This window comes from Passer domesticus, chromosome 7, assembly GCF_036417665.1.
Source record: "Passer domesticus isolate bPasDom1 chromosome 7, bPasDom1.hap1, whole genome shotgun sequence".
Lineage (NCBI taxonomy): Eukaryota > Metazoa > Chordata > Aves > Passeriformes > Passeridae > Passer > Passer domesticus.
Genome location: NC_087480.1, coordinates 19,113,122 through 19,132,344, shown reverse-complemented (window position 1 = coordinate 19,132,344; position 19,223 = coordinate 19,113,122). Strand labels below are relative to the sequence as shown.

General features: G+C 53.9%; 1 protein-coding gene and 2 long non-coding RNA genes across 12 annotated transcripts in view; 1 reads left to right on the top strand and 2 right to left on the bottom strand.

Annotated features, from left to right (window-relative positions):
* MID2 (midline 2) overlaps window positions 1–17,443 on the top strand; it is a 63,282-nt gene extending 45,839 nt beyond the window's left edge. For 2 of the 3 annotated variants that reach the window (XM_064427358.1, XM_064427359.1), the window contains exons 4-10: window positions 569–676; window positions 2,789–2,937; window positions 3,406–3,533; window positions 4,516–4,659; window positions 7,969–8,130; window positions 12,815–13,022; window positions 13,204–17,443. In XM_064427358.1, coding sequence (XP_064283428.1) covers window positions 569–676; window positions 2,789–2,937; window positions 3,406–3,533; window positions 4,516–4,659; window positions 7,969–8,130; window positions 12,815–13,022; window positions 13,204–13,606 — 1,302 coding nt within the window. In that variant the 3' untranslated portion in view covers window positions 13,607–17,443. The remainder of the gene's footprint in view (window positions 1–568; window positions 677–2,788; window positions 2,938–3,405; window positions 3,534–4,515; window positions 4,660–7,968; window positions 8,131–12,814; window positions 13,023–13,203) is intronic. The other variant, XM_064427360.1, reaches the window with a different exon arrangement.
* On the bottom strand, window positions 674–2,858 carry LOC135304683 (uncharacterized). The gene is made up of 3 exons (XR_010365962.1): window positions 2,724–2,858; window positions 1,200–2,396; window positions 674–1,084 (listed from the first exon to the last, which is right to left on the bottom strand). It is a non-coding gene; the product is annotated as an uncharacterized LOC135304683 (long non-coding RNA).
* LOC135304682 (uncharacterized) lies at window positions 3,011–8,394 on the bottom strand. Of its 8 annotated transcripts, none has more exons than XR_010365956.1 (5): window positions 8,315–8,394; window positions 6,508–6,585; window positions 6,017–6,241; window positions 4,211–5,868; window positions 3,011–3,721 (listed from the first exon to the last, which is right to left on the bottom strand). It is a non-coding gene; the product is annotated as an uncharacterized LOC135304682 (long non-coding RNA). The 8 variants fall into 8 exon arrangements; XR_010365955.1 differs by lacking the exon at window positions 3,011–3,721 and having other exon boundaries at window positions 4,655–4,847; window positions 4,928–5,868; XR_010365957.1 differs by lacking the exon at window positions 3,011–3,721 and having other exon boundaries at window positions 4,655–5,066; window positions 5,190–5,868.
* Window positions 17,444–19,223: the final 1,780 nt, after the last annotated feature.

Below are 19,223 nucleotides of genomic sequence, written 5' to 3'. Positions count from 1 at the left end.
TGGTCACACAGCTTTGAGGGACCAGGGTGTTGCCAGATCTGCCTCAACAGCTCTGCCACAGCAGCACAGCAGCTCTGCCACAGCAGCTTGCTGCAGGCTCCAAACCCTGGGGCTGTTCCCCACCCCCCGCTACATGCAGCAGATTGGGAAGATTTTCCACTGTTTTTCCTCAGTGGAGCTCTCTTTGCAGACCATCAGCTGTCTCCCACTCCAGTGTTGCATAATCTGCTAGCCAGGTTTAAAAAAAGATCCTGTAACAAAAATGTGGTTCACTCAAGGCTTCCTTGTTTCAGAGAGGTTTGGGAGTATAAAATGAGGAAAACTGATTTCTGTCCTGTAGTGTGCTTTAATGAAGTGCCAGGGCTTGATTCCTCTTCCATGAAGTGCATTCCCCCTTGTCCTGTCCTGTCCTGTCCATCCTCCCATGGGTACTGGTCTTCCCTGGAGGCAGAGGTCTGGAACCTCTGCTTGTGCCCCAGTGCACTCTGTGTGTGCACCACTGTGAGCACAGCCATAACAGCGTGTTGTGTGTCCCTTCCAACACCTGTGTGCTGCTATTCCTGGCCAGGTGAACACAGCCATGCACGAGGCCAAGCTGATGGAGGAGTGTGATGAGCTGATGGAGATCATCCGCCAGCGCAAGCAGGTCATCGCCGTCAAGATCAAGGAGACAAAGGTGAGGGGTCCCAGCTCGTGTGTCCCTGGTCACAGGGCCCTCCTGTGCCCACGGGGTGGCTGCTGCAGGGTCTGCCTCCCTAGGAGCAGCACTCCCGCAGCCGGTGAGGCTGCCACGTGCCAGCCTCAAGCAGAGGGGCTGCAGCAGCATGTGTTGCCTTGCCATGAGGGGTTTGCTTTGAGCAGCACTGATGCATCTCCTTGTACAAACTCTAGGTGTCCCCTGGTGCCTCCCTCCATGCCAGCCTATATCCAGGTGTCCATCACTGCTGCTGCCCCAGGGCTGCTCTGCCAAGGACAAAGCATGTGCTGGCTGGAGGAGGAACAGTGTGTTGGTTAGCGTGACAAGTTGGTGCAGAGGCTTGGATCACTCCAGACAGCTTCCTCAGGGCTCTTCATCACTGTGGTTCTAATAGAATAATGTGGAATTAATATTGAAGGGCCATAGTCCAGTGCTGCAGAGAGAGCAGAGGCTGCATGTTCTGCATTGCAGCACAGCTGAGCGGGGGGGAGCTGCTTCTTACCCTCATTTTTGTGGGACTGTTTGGACCTTTCCTCCAGTGGCTCCAGGTGTTTCCCGGTGGTTTCTATGTGTAGCATCCCACCCCAAAGGGGAAGGGACCCAAGATTCATAGGTGCTCATGGTTGAAAGGAATGACAAATGGGTCAGGGTGCTGGGGGCACTGCCTGTGCTTATGGGGGGGACCTTTTTACAGGTAAGTTTTGCCTTTCCTGGGAGTTCTCACTTTCTCTGCAAATCAGTTCTCATGCACAGTCCATTCTTCCAGACGTTTCTGGAAATGGGTCAGAGGCTTCAGGGGTCTTTCGTGGTCTCGATTCCCCTACAGTCCATGCCACTCCTTCATCTCGCTCCTGTGTTGTGCTTATCTCCAGGAGTCACAGCAAGGATGTTTTTTCCAGGACAGTGCTGCCCTACCTCTGTGGGGCCCCTTCTCCAGCTCTAACAACCCTCAGCTGGCTCTGCAGCTGTCCAGCTGTTGGTGTTTGAGACATCAGCCTCATCTGGGCTCTCCACATGCAGCAGCAAGAGGGCTGTAGGGCCGTAGTTCTGAGGGTGCCCAGGGGAGCCTGCATGACCCCATTGCTGTTCTCACTGAGCTTGGGTGTGCACTGGGGTCCCACCACGGTACCCATGGCCAAGCCCCAAATACAGATGCTGCCAGGCAGTTTGGGAGCAGGTTCCACCACGTGTGTAGGCAGAAGAGCCACCAGCACAGCTCCAGGACACCCTGGCAGCAGTGGGAGCTTTGGAATCCTGCTTCTACCCCAAGCACTCCAGAGAACATATTTTATGTAACGGTGCTGGGGTCCACCTGTCTGTCTGCTTGCTCTTCCCACCCTCTTCCTTGACTCCTCCAGGCTGTGCTGTCCAGTTCCACCCATGCTTAGAAAGACCTGGAAGCTCCGAGATGTTGTTTTGCTACAATTGGCAGCTGGGTAGAGGCAAAGGGCACAGATTAGTGCCCAAACCCTCCGCAGAAGCAGTGGAGAAAGGAGTAACCTCTAGTGGCTGGTTTGAAGTGCTCCAGCTGAGGAGTGAGAAATTCTGTTTTCCTGATGGATTGCCATTTGGTTTTCCATTTGTTCTGCCCTGCTTTGCCTGCCAAATGGTCCAGTGGATGTGTGGAGCCTGGGAGAAGGGAGGGGGAGAACATGCAGATTCCCTCACACCTTGGTCACCCAGCAGTTCAGTTCAGCACCTGTGAATGTGATATCTGCCATTAGCTCTGTAAACACTTCCCCTGTTCCTGATGTTCCCTTGCCCTGTGCTGAGTGACTGGCAGGAGTTTCATGACAGCCTGCTCTCCTCGGGCTGGCATGGGGGGACATTGCATTTGCACAGGAGGAGTGGAGAGAGGATGCATTGTTCCCCAGGGTCCATCACATATGGGACCCTCAGAGCAGGTGCAGGCTGTGCCCTGGGGCTTTCCCACCCCCAGCAAAATTTAACATGGAAAGTGCTTTGCTGTGCCCCCTCCCCAGAGCCATTGGGACATTCCTGTGCCCTTTCACTGCTCCTTGCTCACCATGATCAGCTGCTGGCTCAGGGTTCCTTCCCTCTGTGCCTCTCAAGCTTCTGCTCCTCCGACAGGTGATGAAGCTACGGAAGCTGGCCCAGCAGGTTGCCAACTGCCGACAGTGCCTGGAGCGCTCCACAGTCCTCATCAACCAGGCCGAGCACATCCTGAAGGAGAACGACCACGCACGGTTCCTGCAGACTGCCAGGAACGTGGCCGAGAGGTGGGCTGGGCTAGGGACACTGCTGCTGGAGGTGGCCCCCGCTTGGAGGTCCCTGCCCAGAGATGACCCAAGTGCCCTCCAGTCACTTCCCTGGAGATCCCCAGCCATACCTGCAGCCTCCCACTGTGCTGTCCTCAAATAAACCAGGTTCCCATCCCTCACAGGACAGGGGCTGCATGGCAGGTCCTAACAATTCTGTGGAAGCAAGCCCCCTTCCCTGAGGTAGGAAAGTGGTGGAAATGCCAGTCCAGAGGGAGTTCAGGGGCCAGTCAAAGCTGTAAACCCCAGGGATGGAGCCCCCCCACTCTCAGGGAACCTGTCCTCGGGTTAGGCCACCCCCTGGGTGGGGGCAGTGGTCCGTAGGTAGCTGTTTTCCTGACAGCAGGTGACGCACAGGGAGGCTGTCCCCATCCCTGTGCCTCCCTCATGCACCCTGTTGCATACTGATGGTCCCTTCTTTCCTTCCAGGGTCGCCATGGCAACTGCATCCTCGCAAGTCCTGATACCAGATATCAATTTTAATGATGCCTTTGAAAACTTTGCTTTAGATTTTTCCAGAGAGAAGAAGCTGCTGGAGGGGCTGGATTACCTAACAGGTGAGTGCTCAGGTGTGCTCCACTTTGTATCTTCCCCTCAGTCCCTTGCCCTGTGCTCCACCAAGGGCTGGCAGACCTATTTTAGGACTTAACCAGTAACAAGTGCCAGGTCATCTGTGGCAGAGCAGGGCCTGTGCTGTCCCCAGGACAGTGACGTGTCTCCATCCTCCTGTTTCACACTGCTGTTCCTGGAGGATCCATGGAAAAGACCAGAAAGCTTAAATTTATGGTCTCCATGACCTGATGGGGGAGGCTGATGCCCATAACGATGCAAGAGGGATAAGGATTGTATGAGGGTTCATAAGGATTACAGAGGAGGAATGATGAATTAACTAATTATTATACTTCTAAGGCACTCTGTGCTTTAACATTTCTCTTTTCCTGCCCTTTTTCTGGGTCACCTGGTCCTAAATTATGAACCCTTGTGGGCGGGACCTCAGTGGGCTCCTCAGTGCTGCCCTGATGCCCCAGCACAGACTGATCACTGCCCTTGGTGGTCTGGGAGCAGCAACGGTTGCTGGATCAGCCTGTGCTGGAGCACTGGAGGGATGAGAGCTCCAGGGAGGCAAGGACATCCTCACTCACCCAAATCCAATTTTATCATCATGAAGCAGATCAGCTTTCAGTGCAAGATTAGCACAAGCATGTCCAGATCAGTTATGGGATAAAATACTTACTCCACAACCAGGGCAGAGAAATAAGTGGATTTGAAGCGGGTTCTCAGCCTGTTTCAGGGTGAGGGATGTCAGACCTGATGGAGAAGCAGTGAAAACCCTGTTCTCTGACCTCTGGCTGCCTGGTGAAACTAAAAGGTTTAGTTCAGTGGGAAACACAATGACAGATGGAATGAGAGAGGTTTTGGTGTTGAGAGACTACTCCTGCCGCAAGCCCATGTCAGTCCTAACATGAGTAGAAAAGGCCTGGGTTTTTAAGGAAGGAAAGCCCAAATTGATCAAAGTCTGTGGTCTGTGCCATCCCACAGCACCCAACCCCCCGTCAGTCCGTGAGGAGCTCTGCACGGCCTCCCATGACACCATCACCGTGCACTGGATGTCAGAGGACGAGTTCAGCGTCAGCTCCTATGAGCTCCAGTACACCATCTTCACTGGCCAGGCCAACTTCATCAGTAAGTCACCACACTCCCCTTCAGCAAGGAATCCCATGTTGCCCAGACAACCTTTGGCTGCTCCATCCCTGGAAGAGTCCAAGGCCAGGCTGGAGCAACTGGGGACAGTGGAAGGTGTCCCTGCCCATGGCAGGGGGTGTCACTGGATGAGCTTTTAGGTCCTTTCCAACCCAAAGCATTCTGGGATTCTGTAAGGAAAACATTCTTAGGTTCATCAGTGTTTTCAAAGGATGGGTATTTGTGGAGGAAACAGCAGCAAATGATCTACCAAGGGCTAGTGAATCAGAGCAATGGACACCTCCTCGTGTTGGGGGTGGCATCCCTGAGGTGCTCTGGTCTGCACTTGGTGAAGCATCAGGAACATTGGAGGCTCCTGTCCATTTCACAGCTCCCAGATCCATGGATACCTGGCATCATACGCAGGGCAGCGCTGGCTGCTCCATGGCTCATAACTAAGGTGGTTTATAAACCCTCTGGAATGGCTCTGAGGCATATTTCCTGGTAATTTTTCATGAAAATTACTGCCATACCTAGTTGTTTTTCCACAGTGCCGCAGATTTGTCTCACAGGGATGGGATTTGATTTGAGGAGTGAGGACAGAATCACTGATGGTCTGTGGCTTGTGAGAAAGTTTTGTTCCTGGTTTTCCTAGCAGCACTTGCCATTGTGAGAAGTGCTGACAAGGTGCCTCAGAGCGGGTGTTTGGGCTGCCGTCAGTCTGTCCTGCTGGCTGGAAGGAAGTTGGCACCGGCAGCGTGGTGTCACGGCTCCGGAAGGCTGTTCAGTGCACTCTGAAATGTGCAGGAAGCTGCCAGAGAAAGTTCCTTGTGACTTTCCAAGCTGGATCTCACCTCCTCAGCCCTGGCCCAGCCTTTCCCCTTGTTTTAGAAAACAAGATGATGCATTTCCTTTCCATGGTGGCTGTCGGGTGCCGGCGCTGCTGCAGCCAGAGCCGCCCTGCTTGGCTCTCCTCTCTTTCCCAGCTAGAACACGTTGTCTCCAGCTCTTTGTCCTCTGGAAGCCTGGAGAGCTCAGCCACCTCTCTTGCTGTGCTCTTGGGTGGCCACCAGCTCCATGTTCCCTGCACTTCCAGCTGTGGACAAGATGGGGACTTGCTGGTGTCACCTCGTGGTTTTTGTAGGGAGGATGTCTGAAGGTCCGTGTGTAGCTCTGTGCAGTTTGGTCTGACAGGTTGCTCAGTGCTTGCTCCTTGAGGAAGAAGGACTGTTCAGGGATGGAGCATCCATTGCTTCCTCACCCTCAGCTAGGAGGATTTTGCCCTTTTCCACTCAGGATTTCCCTTGCTCCAGCTTGTGCCCTTGCTCTGGGACGATGGCAGGGAAGGATCTGCTCTCACCTTTTCCCACATGCCACTTTGGACACATGTGTCTTGGAGTTCCATACACCGAGGGAATTGGGAATGAGTCACCTGCCCACCTCTGGGGCCTGGCACAGGCATTGGGAAAGGAGGAACTGTGGAGACCATGAGGGTGAAGAACAGTGAGGGCAGTGCTGGAGGAGGGCCCAAAGGGTCACACATCAGAAGTGTCCTCCTTGGCCAGCCAGAAACCTCCAGGTTGCTCTTTGTAGAACAAGTGAAGAAAACATCAGTTAAATCCCTGAGAAGAAAATCAATAACTTATTGTCCCTTGCAATAGCACAGTTTGGGTCGTGGGACCGTGTGAGCCCTGGCTGAACTCATGTGAAGAGTTTGGCAAGAGCCAGACATTTTTGTGGATGATGAATGCTACAGTAAAAGGGATTTTTTAAAGCTTTGGTGAGGGTAGGAGCGAGGAGGTTAGTCTTCAAGGCCAAGCTCTTTGAGGTTGTTTTGCAAAAGAAACCTACTTGTAAGGTCAAGTCCTTCTCGTTGTCATCTCTTAGCCATCTCGTTCTTCCGGATGGAGCATCCCCAGCTGGTCCTTCCTGCAGGAAGGTGACACCGACCAGGCCAGGCTGAAGCTGTGCTCTCCAACGAGAGCAGCTCTGCATGCAGGCAGCAATCAGGATCACATCTGTTTTATTTTTTACTTCACATCACACTCCTCTGTGCCCCTCGGCCATTCCCATGTGTATCCCAAACCAAATTCAGGATGACAGGGACTGCAGCCTGCCCTTGTCCTGCGGCTGAGCCAGCCACTGAAGATAAATTAATTGGAAGCCATTGCAAAAAAGGTGTGGAGCCTTCCCAGCTCCTGCCTCCCAGCCCTGCACATGTTGAAACCCCCGCTCCAGTCACCCCAAATTCACAATGCACTCTTCACCTCTCACCAGATCTAGGAAGCCTCCAGCTACTTCTTCCATGCTTCCTTGTTCCTTTTGGCTCAAAGCCCTACCCCTGTACTGTGGTAGCTGCCCGGATTCCCCTGAGCCCCAGAGCTTTGTCCCCAGTTCAGCTACTCAGGTGCCCATGGCAGCTGCAGGTGATCCTCATCCCAGTCATGCCAATGGCAGGAACAGCCTGTGGCACTATGTAAGGCTTTTCCCCTTTCCTGGAGCGCTGTGTCACCCCACCTGAGGTGCAGTACTACATTTCCACACATGCCAGGCCCTGTAGCTCTGGCACTACAAATCACTGCAGCAGTCAGTTTGGCACCTCTACGGTCTTGGATTCTTCATTCCTTCCCATTTCCAGAAAGAGTTCAGCTTGCTGAATGGTTTCCAAATGTCTGGATCCCTTCACTGGGAGCTTATTTTCTTTGAATCACTCTGCAGACCAGTCTATTCAGGGAGTTAAGCATCAACCTCCCTTAGCCATGGATTATTGTTTCCCACCCTGGAGCACTGCAGGCTGGGCAGGAGCGAGCAAACACATTGATTTGGGTGCAAGTGCATCCCTTTCTGCTACTGGAATTGCATACTGGGGCCCTTGAGCAGGAAGGAGGCTGTCCTGTGGGAGCAGAGACATGGGAGAGAGTGACAGTGGGGTGGTGGTGGGAGGATGGTGGCCATCTCCCCCTCCCAGGCACCAACAGCTTCCTCTGCCGTCTGCCCTGGCTGGAAGGTGCTGCTGGCTGCATTTCCCTATCTCTGCACCCTTTTCCCATCACTTCCCATGGCAGCATCCCAAGATGCCAGTGCTGCAACCCTGGTCCTGTCTTACCAACATTGCCTTTGTGTGATAATGGAAGAGAATCTGTGTTGCTGTGATTTATCATCTCTGGAGATTTCCATGCCACTCTGAACTCCCAGGCAGGTGGTAAATCCTTCCAAGGGACATGCGGGTCGTAAGCTCTGCATTAGCAGCACAGAGGCTTTGTATTCTGTCCTTCCCTGGGAATAAATCTCTGCCCCTCTCCTGCACTGCAGGTCTCTACAACTCCATGGACAGCTGGATGATCGTGCCCAACATCAAGCAGAACCACTACACAGTGCATGGGCTGCAGAGTGGCACCCGCTACATCTTCCTGGTGAAGGCCATCAACCAGGCGGGCAGCCGGAACAGTGAGCCTGCCCGCCTCAAGACCAACAGTAGGTGCCCAGGCACTCAGCTGGCCGTGGCAGGTGGGGGAGGAGAGTTTCCAGGGCACCAGGATGCCTGGGGTATGGCTGAGTGCCCCTGGTGAGCAGGCAGTGGCTGGCAGTGGGATGGAAACACTGTGTTGTTAAATCACTGGAGTGCCCATCTCCCTTGGTGCCTCTGTTCCTTCCCTACCTCAGGGATGGTTTCCTGATACCCCATGTGGTGCCAGGGGCTCCCATCAGCCCTCTGCTCTGGTCAGCACCCATCCCTGGGGTCTTAGGTCATAATGGTCCATTCTTCTGGTGGCTTTACATCCCTGGGCTTTTTGGGGCTGATGCAAGGAGTCACAGAGCAACTGTGTTCTTGTGTGCGGTTTAGCTTGCTGAGGGTTGTGGTTTGGAAAGCCATAAGATTGAAAAGTGTCTCCATGGTGGTGGATGGGGCTTTGCAGCCACACACAAAGCAGAAGCTTTTTCTTTCCAGTATCCTGGAGATGCCAAGGAAGGTTAAATGTGTTTAGGGAAAACTGAGCTCTGAGAGCAGTGGAGCTAGACCTGTCTGTTCTGGCACAGACAGAGCTCCAGGGTTTGTGATAGGAAACCTTTTTCCACTGAAAGACAGCAAAGACAGCAGAAGCAGTGGCACCCGTGGCCTGAAGGGTGACACAGGAGGAACAGTGTGAGATCTTGGGGGAGGAATAAGTTGTCTCTCCAGGCTGCCTGCCCTGTGCTCATACCTTCCCAGTGCTTGCGTGTCTCTCTGTGGTCCTGGTGAGCACAGCCCTCCCATCTGTCCCTCTCCCAACAGCTGCTTCTGCCTGAGCAAGACTTTCATGATGATTTATCACCTCTACCTCCTCCTTTTCTTTGTGTGACATTAAACTGAATAAAACAACACTGAGGCAGTGGGGCTGAGGGAGCTGCTGAAGAGCAAATTCCAACCCAATCTGCCTGTTCATTAAAAATTTATCCCTCCTGCAGCTGCTGTTTCTCTGCTGTGCTTCCCTGGCTTTGCAAGGCGCTCACTCTGGGAGTGAAGAATGGGCGGCTTGGGAAGCTGGGAGCGAGGGCGGATGGCCGTGGTGGCAGCTCCCGTTGGACAGGCTCTGCTCTCTGTGATCCTAGCTGAGTGCCAGTCACCAGAGCTGCCAGCAAGCTCTGAGGGCTCCTGCTTGGGGATGGACTGGGTTCGATCAGAGTCCAGTCAGGTGTTGAGCCCCCCTTGCTGCAGGGATGTGTCTGCAGCAGCTTCTTGCATGTTTGAAACCTGGAGCAGCCCCACCTGAGACACTGCACAGGCTCTGTGTGATTGTGGGTGTGCTAAAGTCCCTTCCACAAGGACCTCACTTCCTACTCAGATGTTGAGCAGGAGAGGCATGTGGCATTGATGGGCACATCCTTCTCTGCCACCAGTTTGGTGTTCCTCTGCCATCTGTGTTTATGGAAACTTCTGAATTCCTGAAAGGTTGATTTAGCCATATATATGGATACAATATATACTGATTTATTTCCTTCTATGGCCAGCCTCAGGGGACAAGGGCTCCTTTGGGTGTCCAGTGGTGCTGCCCTGTGCTGCAGCCCCAGCATGCCCCCACTGGCTTTTCCTCCTGCTGGTATTTGGGACCAGGGTTTCTCCTTTACCAGTGGACAATATCCAGAGGATATCACACCCATCCTTTCCCACTGCTGTAACCTTGGCGGAAGTGTCAGCGGCTCAACACAGAGATGCCTATTAACATATTTCACAGCCTGTTCTGTGTCTGAAGGGATGTCTGGAGAGATCTCTCCATCGCCAGAAGGTCAGTGTCAGGAGACATTGATTGCCTCAGCATCAGCGCTGTCAGTGCTGGCACTAAATCTGCATTCCTGAACAGAGAGGCTTGGGGAGAGCAGGTTTGGTTTAGTGACAGAGAGACCATCTTCTGCTGAGGCTGGGCCTGAACAGGACTTATTTAGGAGTGAGTGTCCAAAAGTAGCTGGAAGTGCTGGAATGCAGGGACAGGCCCAGCTCTTGCCATAAATAAAAGTGCAGGGAAATGGGGTTTACAGCCCTTGCCTTGGCCACTGCATCCTGGCCTTATTTTTCCTTGCAATTCTGGCTTTTCCTGATTTCTGCATATTTGGCAAGACTTTAGTGTTCTACAGGATGGCTCCATCCACATCCCACGTGAGATGTCAGGAGTGGGTTTGATGCCTGAGCAGTGGGCTGCAAGGTCAGTATTACTGATTAAATCATGTTAGTGCAGGTGTTTTTAAGGGCAGGATGATCCCTGCAGAAACTTCCCAGCAGGGAATCTGAAAATTTAGATGGATTTATGGCTTTCATATGACTTGATGACTCAGCAGAACAGTGCTGCATCTTTGTTTCTTTCTTTGCTGAAGGTGATGTCCTCAGGGAGGACAGGATGGTGCTGGCAGCTGTGCTCTGTGGGTGTCCTGTACCCCACATGTGGCATCTTGGATGGCTGGTGGGTGTAGGGACCCTGCCACTGCAGGCAGAGAGGATGGACGAAATGCAGGAAGGACTGGCTTTGTGTTCCTGTGTCCCTGCATCTTTCTTTGCTCTCTGGGCAGAACGTGGTGGGTGCCTGCAGCATCCTTGGGTACAGAGTTCGTATCCATCCCTCCTTTCTCTCCACGCATTTTCAGCCAAACGCAGTCACCAGCTGTCTGCCCTCTCCACCCTGCCCTGTCCCTGTGCCCTTGCAGCCAGAGGAGTGGGGCACAGAGGAGCTGCTCTGCTACAGGGCACTGGTGGCACTGGTGGCACCTCTGCACTGACCCCTGGTGGGCTGGGCTGCTGGTCCTGGATTTGGCTGAGTGTTGGATGTTGTCTCTTGCTCCTGGAGATCTCATTCCAGTCATTTCCATAGCTGTTATGTAAAGCAGCTGGCAGCCTGTTCTCACTGTCCCTCCAGGTGGGTGGCAGGATCGTCCCAAGCCACAGTGAGCCCCTGCTCGCTGTGATGGGTGCAGGAGCCCTGCAAGGTCCAGGGCAATGGGTGGGTGTCTGGGGTCCTGCAGGGTGGGGATGCAGCTCCAGCACACACCTCCCTCTGCCTGGCTCCATCCCCACATTCCACTGACCTTGACCATGTTTCTGGCTGCCTCCTCTTTGCTCCCTCACGCCCAGTGCCAGACAGGATTTCCTCTGCTCTGCTCACTCTGGCTCTGCTGGGAAGGGAGGGCTAATCCAGCTGATAAACGTTCCAGGGGTGCAGCCGGCTGTGTCCAGCCCTGAAGGCAGCTGCTTCCCCACAGCTCCTGAGCCTCGTGCAGGGATGACCAGCAAAAGGCTACCAGGAATATCCCAGCAAGCTGAATTTGTGGGATAAAGGTAATCTGAGTGACCAGCCCAGGAGCTACACATTAATGATGAGAGACATCGCAAGCCTCAGCTGTCTGCAGGGCAGGGCTGGGGGGCTGGGGAACAGTGACTGGGAGGCACAGAGGCTGCTGATGGTGTGGGAGCAGGGAGTGAAGGCTACAGTCAGAACTCCCTTTGGCAGCTCCCCTGCTGGGGGGTTGAGGTTGGGACTGTTATGACCTGTGTGAAGTCTATATTTTTTCCCAGTGCCAGAGTGATATGTTGGGAAGGGTGGCAGTTTCCTGGCTGTGTTCTCTGAAATACCTCCCAACCCCTCCAAGCCTGCCCATCACACTCACTGCCTGTGCATGCAGCTCAAGCACTTGCTCCAGGACACGCCAGCACAAACCATTGATAAGGGCTGGGCTTCACTTCTTCACACTGACCTTAGCAAGGGGTTGCCTTTGGAAACAGAGCTGTGAGTGTCTCTCTCCTGATGGAGCCAAGTATTTTTATACCTCACTTCCTCAGAGCTTGTCTCTTTGCATTACTGCCAGGAAAAGATACGGCAGAAAGATCAGAGCAGCCAGAAGAAGGAGGGGGCAGGTCACTCCCAATTTGCAGCTTTACTTTCAGGCTTCTCAACTCAATTATTCAGCAAATTGGGCTCCAAGGAAAACCAGCACGAGTTACCATCAGGTTACAGAGCACAGCACAGATGAGCTCCGCTCTGCAGCTGCAATGGTCGCTGATGTTGCAGCTCTTTGCAGACATTCCCAGGTGTCCTGGGGTTCTTCTTGTGTGTTTCCTGGCTTTCCTGGCTGTTCTGGGGGTCCCCAGGCCAGACTCAGGACCCCACTGATGTGGTGGTGTCATTGTTTCTTCTTGCTGGGACTCTGTGTCTGCAGCCAAAAATGAGAGTGTGAAGGAGGACACAGCTAGTCATGCCTAGAACTGGGTACCAAAACATGAGAGTGAAGATATTGGCAGAACTTGGGGTGTTCTATTCAGCTGTCATTTGCTTTGTCCTGAGGCAGGTGAATGCCTATGGAAATGCTCTCTGGTCCCTGTGTTCACTTTACTGCATCTCACATGAAAACACAGCAGCAAAACTCACCTGAACTCAATTTGCTTCTTTGTAGCATCTTGGGGTTTTGTTTGCAAATCCAGGGATAGTCTGATGACTTTCAGAGGGAAATCATGAACAAAAAAGGAGGCTGGTTGAAGCTCTGGGACATCACCCAGATCTGGTCTGGTTTTGGGGAAAACACCCAAGCAAACCACCATTAAATATGCAAAGCTGAGAACATGGGATGTGAAGAAGCACCTTTCCTGCACCATGATGCTAATAACATAAATCCTAATCCATGTGTCTCCTCCCCACAGGTCAGCCATTCAAGCTGGACCCCAAGATGGCTCACAAGAAGCTGAAGATCTCCAATGATGGGCTGCAGATGGAGAAGGACGAGAGCTCCTTGAAGAAGAGCCACACACCGGAGAGGTTCAGTGGGACAGGCTGCTACGGCGCGGCCGGCAACGTCTTCATCGACAGCGGCTGCCACTACTGGGAGGTGGTGGTGGGATCCTCCACCTGGTAAGGCACCACCTGTGTGAGGGGGCATGCTTTCCCAGTCCGGCCTCTGCCAGAGATGCCCACCCTGTGCCCTTTTACAGTAGATGGGCTCTGAAAGCACAGGGTGCTCTAGCCATCAGGGCTGGGCTCGGTGCTGTGCCGAGCCTGAAGGGTGCTGAGCACAGCTTCTCCTCTTCTGCAGGTATGCCATCGGCGTGGCTTACAAGTCAGCCCCCAAAAACGAGTGGATTGGGAAGAACTCCTCTTCTTGGGTTTTCTCCCGCTGCAACAACAACTTTGTTGTGCGGCACAACAACAAGGAGATGCTGGTGGAGGTGCACCCACAGATGAAGCGCCTCGGTGTCCTCCTGGACTACGACAACAACGCGCTCTCCTTCTACGACCCGGCCAACTCCCTCCACCTCCACACCTTCGAAGTCTCCTTCATCCTGCCGGTGTGTCCCACCTTCACCATCTGGAACAAATCCCTGATGATCCTCTCGGGGCTGCCTGCCCCAGATTTCATCGATTACCCTGAACAGCAGGAGTGTAACTGCCGGCCCCAGGAGTCCCCATACGTGTCAGGAATGAAAGCCTGTCACTAGGCTGCCCAGGCCTGCCCGTGCCCCGTGGCAGCACTGGCCGTGCCAGTGGGTGCAGGTGGCCAGAGCTGCCCGCTGGCAGCCGTGCCAGAGAGCCACTGTGCGCCTGAGCAGTCGAGCACCATCCACACCCAGCTCCATCTTACTTTAATGGAAAAAGTGGAAGAACCTCGAATCACAGCTGGAAATCAACTGCTGTTAGTGAGCTCCAGGGTGTGCAAGAGTGGCTGGAGCAGCTCTTTGGCGGTTGCTCCCATCTCTCCCCAAGAAGATTGTCACCTGGATGGCTCTGTCTTCCCTTGGGGGGCTGGAAAGGCCAGGGCAGGTTTCAGGGTGACCTGAGGTGCCATGGTGGTCAGGGAACGGCTCGTGCATACCATGAGGCGCAGGTTGGGACAGGAGGGATGGGCTCTGGACCCTGCTGACAGCTGGTGTAGGGACCCAGAGCACTGAGCAGCACTTTCCTGGGAGGACTTTCCGTGTGGCTGAGGCTCGGTGGCTTCCCTGGTGGGGTGGATAAGGCTTGGAGGCCCTGGGCTCAGTGAGTGCTGGCAGTAGTGGATGGTGCATGGTGGTCCTGTGGAGGGAGGGTGGTGATCTGTGGGAGTGAAGATGGCACTGAGGGTGTTCCCAGTGGCCGTCTGTGCTGCAAATGGCATGCTCCTGATAATTTTCGGGGTCCTGCAGTGAAGACCCACGGACCCCCAGCCCACCATCTCCTCCTTTGAGAGCTTCCCAGTAACCAGGGAGGTCTGCATCCTTGAGAAGCTTTGGCCCCTGGGATGGAGATTGGCAGCTGCTCCTTCCTGATGCAGGGTCTGGCCAGCAGTGCCCTGCTCCACATGGGTCTCCATTATGTCCTGTCTGGTGTCCCAGCAGCAAAAATTCATCTTCCTAGTCCGAGGCCACAGTAGAGTCCTGCTCAAAGACTACCTCTATGCTCTGTGATCCAAAATCTCAATTTATGACCCTGAATCTTGACTTCTGGTATGTTCTCCACCATGCCAGGGAATTGGACTGGGTGGATTCTAAAGATCCCTTGCAGCCCAAACTATTCCATGATTCTGTGGTGGTATGAGTGTGGAGCCATCCTGTTTAGTCCGTGGCAGAGGACTGAGTCTATCCCAGAGCCTCAGAGTCCCTGGGTACTGGGAGCTCTTGCCTGTCTCCAGTATTCCCAGTAGCCAGAAGCATCAAGTCCCCTGGCCAAGCTCCAGTCTCTAGATTTATTTAAGAAGCCAGGAGGAGCTGGGCTTCCACACAATTCCTGTTGCCACCATGGGGGTTTGGGGCCAGTGAGCATGTGAGTGGCTGGGACATTGTGGGGGCAAGGATTTCAGGCATTATGGTGGCCCAAGGCAGCTGGTGCTTGGTCTTTGCTCTGTGACATTTGAAACCCCTTTTCCTCCTCTAGATGTGGTGCGTCAGTGGGAGTGGGGACCACTGAGCTGGGACCACCCAGTTCTGCCAGCCTCTCCCTGTGGAGCTTGCTGATAGGGAACTACCCCTGCCCACTTGATCAATCCAGGGAAACCATGAGATTGAATCCTTTTGGACCTTAGCAGGATTTAGCAGTCCCTCACAGGATCCTTCTGGACAAGATGTCCAGCCCACAGCAGCATAAACACATCATGGGGTGGGTGACCAGCTGCCTCGTGAGTCAGGCACAAAGGGTGACATCAGGGTGGCACTAGTCGCTTGTGGGGTTCTGAAGGGCTCCATCCTCGGCCCTGTGCTCTTCAACATCTTCATTAACAACTTGGATGCAGACTGGAAGGGATACTAAGTCAGTTTGCTGGCAGCACTAAGCTGGGAGGAGCTGTCAACTCTCTCAAGGGTAGAGAGGCCCTGTAGAGAGACCAGACAAATTATACAGATGGAGAATCACCAACCATGTGAAGTTTAACAAGGGAAGGTGGTAGATTCTGTGCCTGGGATGGGGCAACCCTGATGGTGTGTGTGAACTGGGGAACGAGAGGCTGTGGAGCAGCTGTGGAAGGGCCCTGGGGTACCTGGTCCATGGCCTGTTGGATCTCAGTCAGCCAGGAGGGAAATCCCTGCTCTGGGGGCATCAGGCCAGCTGGGCCAGGGTGGAGATTGTCATGCTCTGCTCTGGGCTGAGGCAGCCTTACCTTGAGCCCTGAGGGCTATTTTGCACGCCACAATATAAAAAGGGATGAAGCTGTTAGAGAGTGAACAAAGAAGGGCTGTGAGAATGGAGAAGGGTCTGGAGGAGTTGTGAAGAGTGGCTGAGGTCAGTTAGTTTGTTCAGCTGGAGAAGAAGAGAGGGGAGGCCTCTTTGTCATCTTCAGCTCCTCCCAAGGGGGAGTGGAAGGGCAGGTACCCATCTCTTCATTCTTGTGACCAGTGACAGGACTGAAGGAAATGGCTGGAGCTGAGTCGGGGGAGGATTAGGTTGGATGTCAGGAAAAGGTTTTTCTCTCAGGGGGTGGTCAGGCATTGCACAGGCTCCCCAGGGAATGGTCATGGCCCCAAGGCTGCCAGAGGTCAAGGGGCGTTTGAACAATGCTCCCAAACACAGGGTGGGATTGTTGGGGTGTCCTGTGCAGGGCCAGGAGTTCAACTTAATGATTTTGATGGGCCCCTTCCAACTCAGCCTATCCTGTGATTCTAAAACCAGGCTCTGGACAGGGCTCTTAGGGCTCATCCCATGGGGGCTGTGCCAGAGACAGGTTGAATTCATCTGGAGACAGTTCAGAATTCATCTGGTGACCCCTGCCAGTGACCTGGCCAAGGAGATGTATGTTTGGTGAGTCTGGTGGTGGCAGCTTTGCCCAGGAGGAGAGTGTTCCCCAGCATGCCATCTCTCTGTGTGTCTGGGTTGTGGTTTTTGGAAAAGGGAGGTGGGTAGCACCTTGGGGAAGGATCTGCTGCCACCCCTACCAAGCTGAGAGGGGTTTCCCTCTGATCCACTCTGCTTCCCCATGGTGCCTGGCAGGGCAAGCGTAGGGGATACCCCCCTCCTTCTGACTCCTCCTGAGCAGAGGAGCAGCTCTGTTTGCTTCTTCCAGCCCCGGAGCCTAGGAGCTCAGGGAGGGTGCAGCAGGGGCATGCCTGCCATCCCCACAGCCTGGCTCATGGCCTGGTTTCACTTTGGGAAGTTAAATCACCCTTTTAGGTTGGATGTTTTTCATGGGAAGGTCTCATGGAAGTCCCTTCAGCTGGTCCCATGGGGCTGCTCGCCCTGTGCCAACCCAGAGGGATGCCAGGCACTGGAGGTGGATATTGGCCCTGGCAGTGCCAAGGATGGGGCCTGCACTGCTGGGATGGGCTCAGGGAGCATTCAGCATCCTCAGCTCAGAGACCATGAGCCCTTAACGGGACATTTGCGCCTGATGAAATTGCACTAATTTCATGCCAGGACCCACTGAACCCCACACGTGTCTCATACCCAGCCAGATGGGGACTGGGGGAGCCCCACACCCCGAGCAGGGGCTGGGCATCTTTCCCAGTCACCCACATTGTCCTCTGGTGGTACTGAAAGCAGAGCCCATCCAGTCGTCACCGTGATTTGGGGAGCAGCAGCCCCATCCCTGGGCCCTGCTGAGGACATGCAGGGGGACCAGAGTGCTGCTGCTGGTTCCTCTGCTCCTGGTGACACCAGTGCTCAAGTTCAGGATGTGTGGACTCCTGGCTCCCCTCAGCCTCCCCTTCCACGTGTAACATTCCTGCTTCCATTTTACTTGGGGGGAGGGCTGTTCTTCCTGTTGGGTTTTTCCCTTTTTGTTGGTTTTTTTGCAACTTCTTTGTTAACATGTGTGTGTGTATATATATATATATATATATATATATAAAATATAATATAATATAATATATATACGTTACAGTGTATGTCTCTATGTGAGGGAGGCCATAAGGTGAGGGCAGCCCTGGGATCTTCTTGCTGGCCATCACAGTGTTCCCCAAACCTGGCAAAACGTATGGCTGTGCATCTACAGGAGCAGAGGGAATTTGTGGTACCATCCAGCAGCAGCTTTCCTTGTGCTGGGCTCAGCCCAGCCTGGAGAGCCTGTGGGGTGGCCAGGCACAGGGGGTGCTAAAGCTCCATCCAAAAACATCTGTACACATAAATACTGAGCACCCTGCTGCCAGCCCCTGGATGATGTCCTGTTATCCAGGACACTGAGTGTGCCAGCCTGCCTTTTCCCCGTCCTGGATGGCTGTTATATTTTCTTCTTTGAGCCAGGTCTTATAAGCTCAGAATATATAATACATCCAAGATAGCTCAGCTACTTTTGGGGGCATAAAATAAGCAGGATGGCTTCTGCTGCAGTGTTGGAAACAAAAAGATTTAATAAAAGGCAAAACAACAAACAGAAAAACCCAAGCTAGGTGCAGAGATGTGCTCCTGGTAAAAACACCTCACAAAAGCCCTTAGTTCCTTTGCTCTCTTCTTTTTCTACCCAGTTGGTCAGGCGGGACTTTTTGGCTTTATCCATTTAGCTGCCCTTAAGTTTAAGGTGATGTCCCCAAGGTCCTATGAGGTGGCTTTTTACCCTAATCGATGAGAGGAACTTCTGGGCTTCTCTCCTTTTTTGGGGAACAAAGGATAGTTTTGTCACTCTGTCAACCGGGAGCACACTCCTCCACATAGCCACAGTGCTTCTGGACACCTCTGAGTGCCAGCCATATCCTGGTGCTCCTGCCCCACCAGTGGCCTGGAGAGGGTGGGTTGGAGCTGGCGGTGGGGCTGAGCGCTGGCTGTGACACCCCCTGCACAGAGCCTCTGCCGTGCCCAGGGACTGGCAGCGAGCAGGGGGCAGCTCGGGGGCACATCCCTGGGCTCTCCCAGGGGGTGGGCAGAGCCCATGCTGGAATGGTGCCACTGGGCAGAAGCTGCTGGAGAAGGCACACTGGGGACAGCCTCGTGTGGGGGAGCACAGGCACACAAACCTGCAGAAAACAGAGCCCATTTTGGGACCACAAGTGCCTAAAATATTTAAGTGGAAAACATAGGGTGCAAACCAACACTGTGGAATTAAATATTTCTTGATTTATGCCTTTGCTCCAAACTTTTCCTGTTAAACCACCAGCACGTGGAACCTGCCTGGAGGATGAGTTGCTGCTTTGGCTAGGAACAAACCTGTGGCATTTGCATTGGTCAGAGCTCTGCCCTTGCTCTGGGTTGTCAGTGACGTGCAGCAATGAAGAGCTGGGTCTGGTGCTGCTGCTCCTGCTTCTGCCACAAGGACCCCACTGCCCAGAGCCCCACACTGGGGAGTGGGGAGCTGCAGTGCCCAGGGCCCACAGCCTCCATCTCCAGACATTTTATTCCCTGGTCCAGAGACTGGCAGGGTAGCCCCAGACCACCACAGCTTGCCAGGGAGTTGTCCCAACCCCATCCCCTTCATCCATCCCATCCAGCTTGGTTTGCTGCGTGTCCTGGGACAAGTGTGTGGGGTCTGGCAGGGATCTGCAAGTGCTCCTGAGCTCTGGCCACTAGTCAAACAGATCCTGACACAGTTTCCAAAAGGCAGAGGTGACCCAACCCTGGTGAGCAGTCCCCATGGCAGGAGGGACCTGGAGCCCTGCCACCCAGCCTGCCCAGAGCCCAGTGAGCACCCAGCGAGCAGCAGGGACACAACAGAGCAAAAATCTG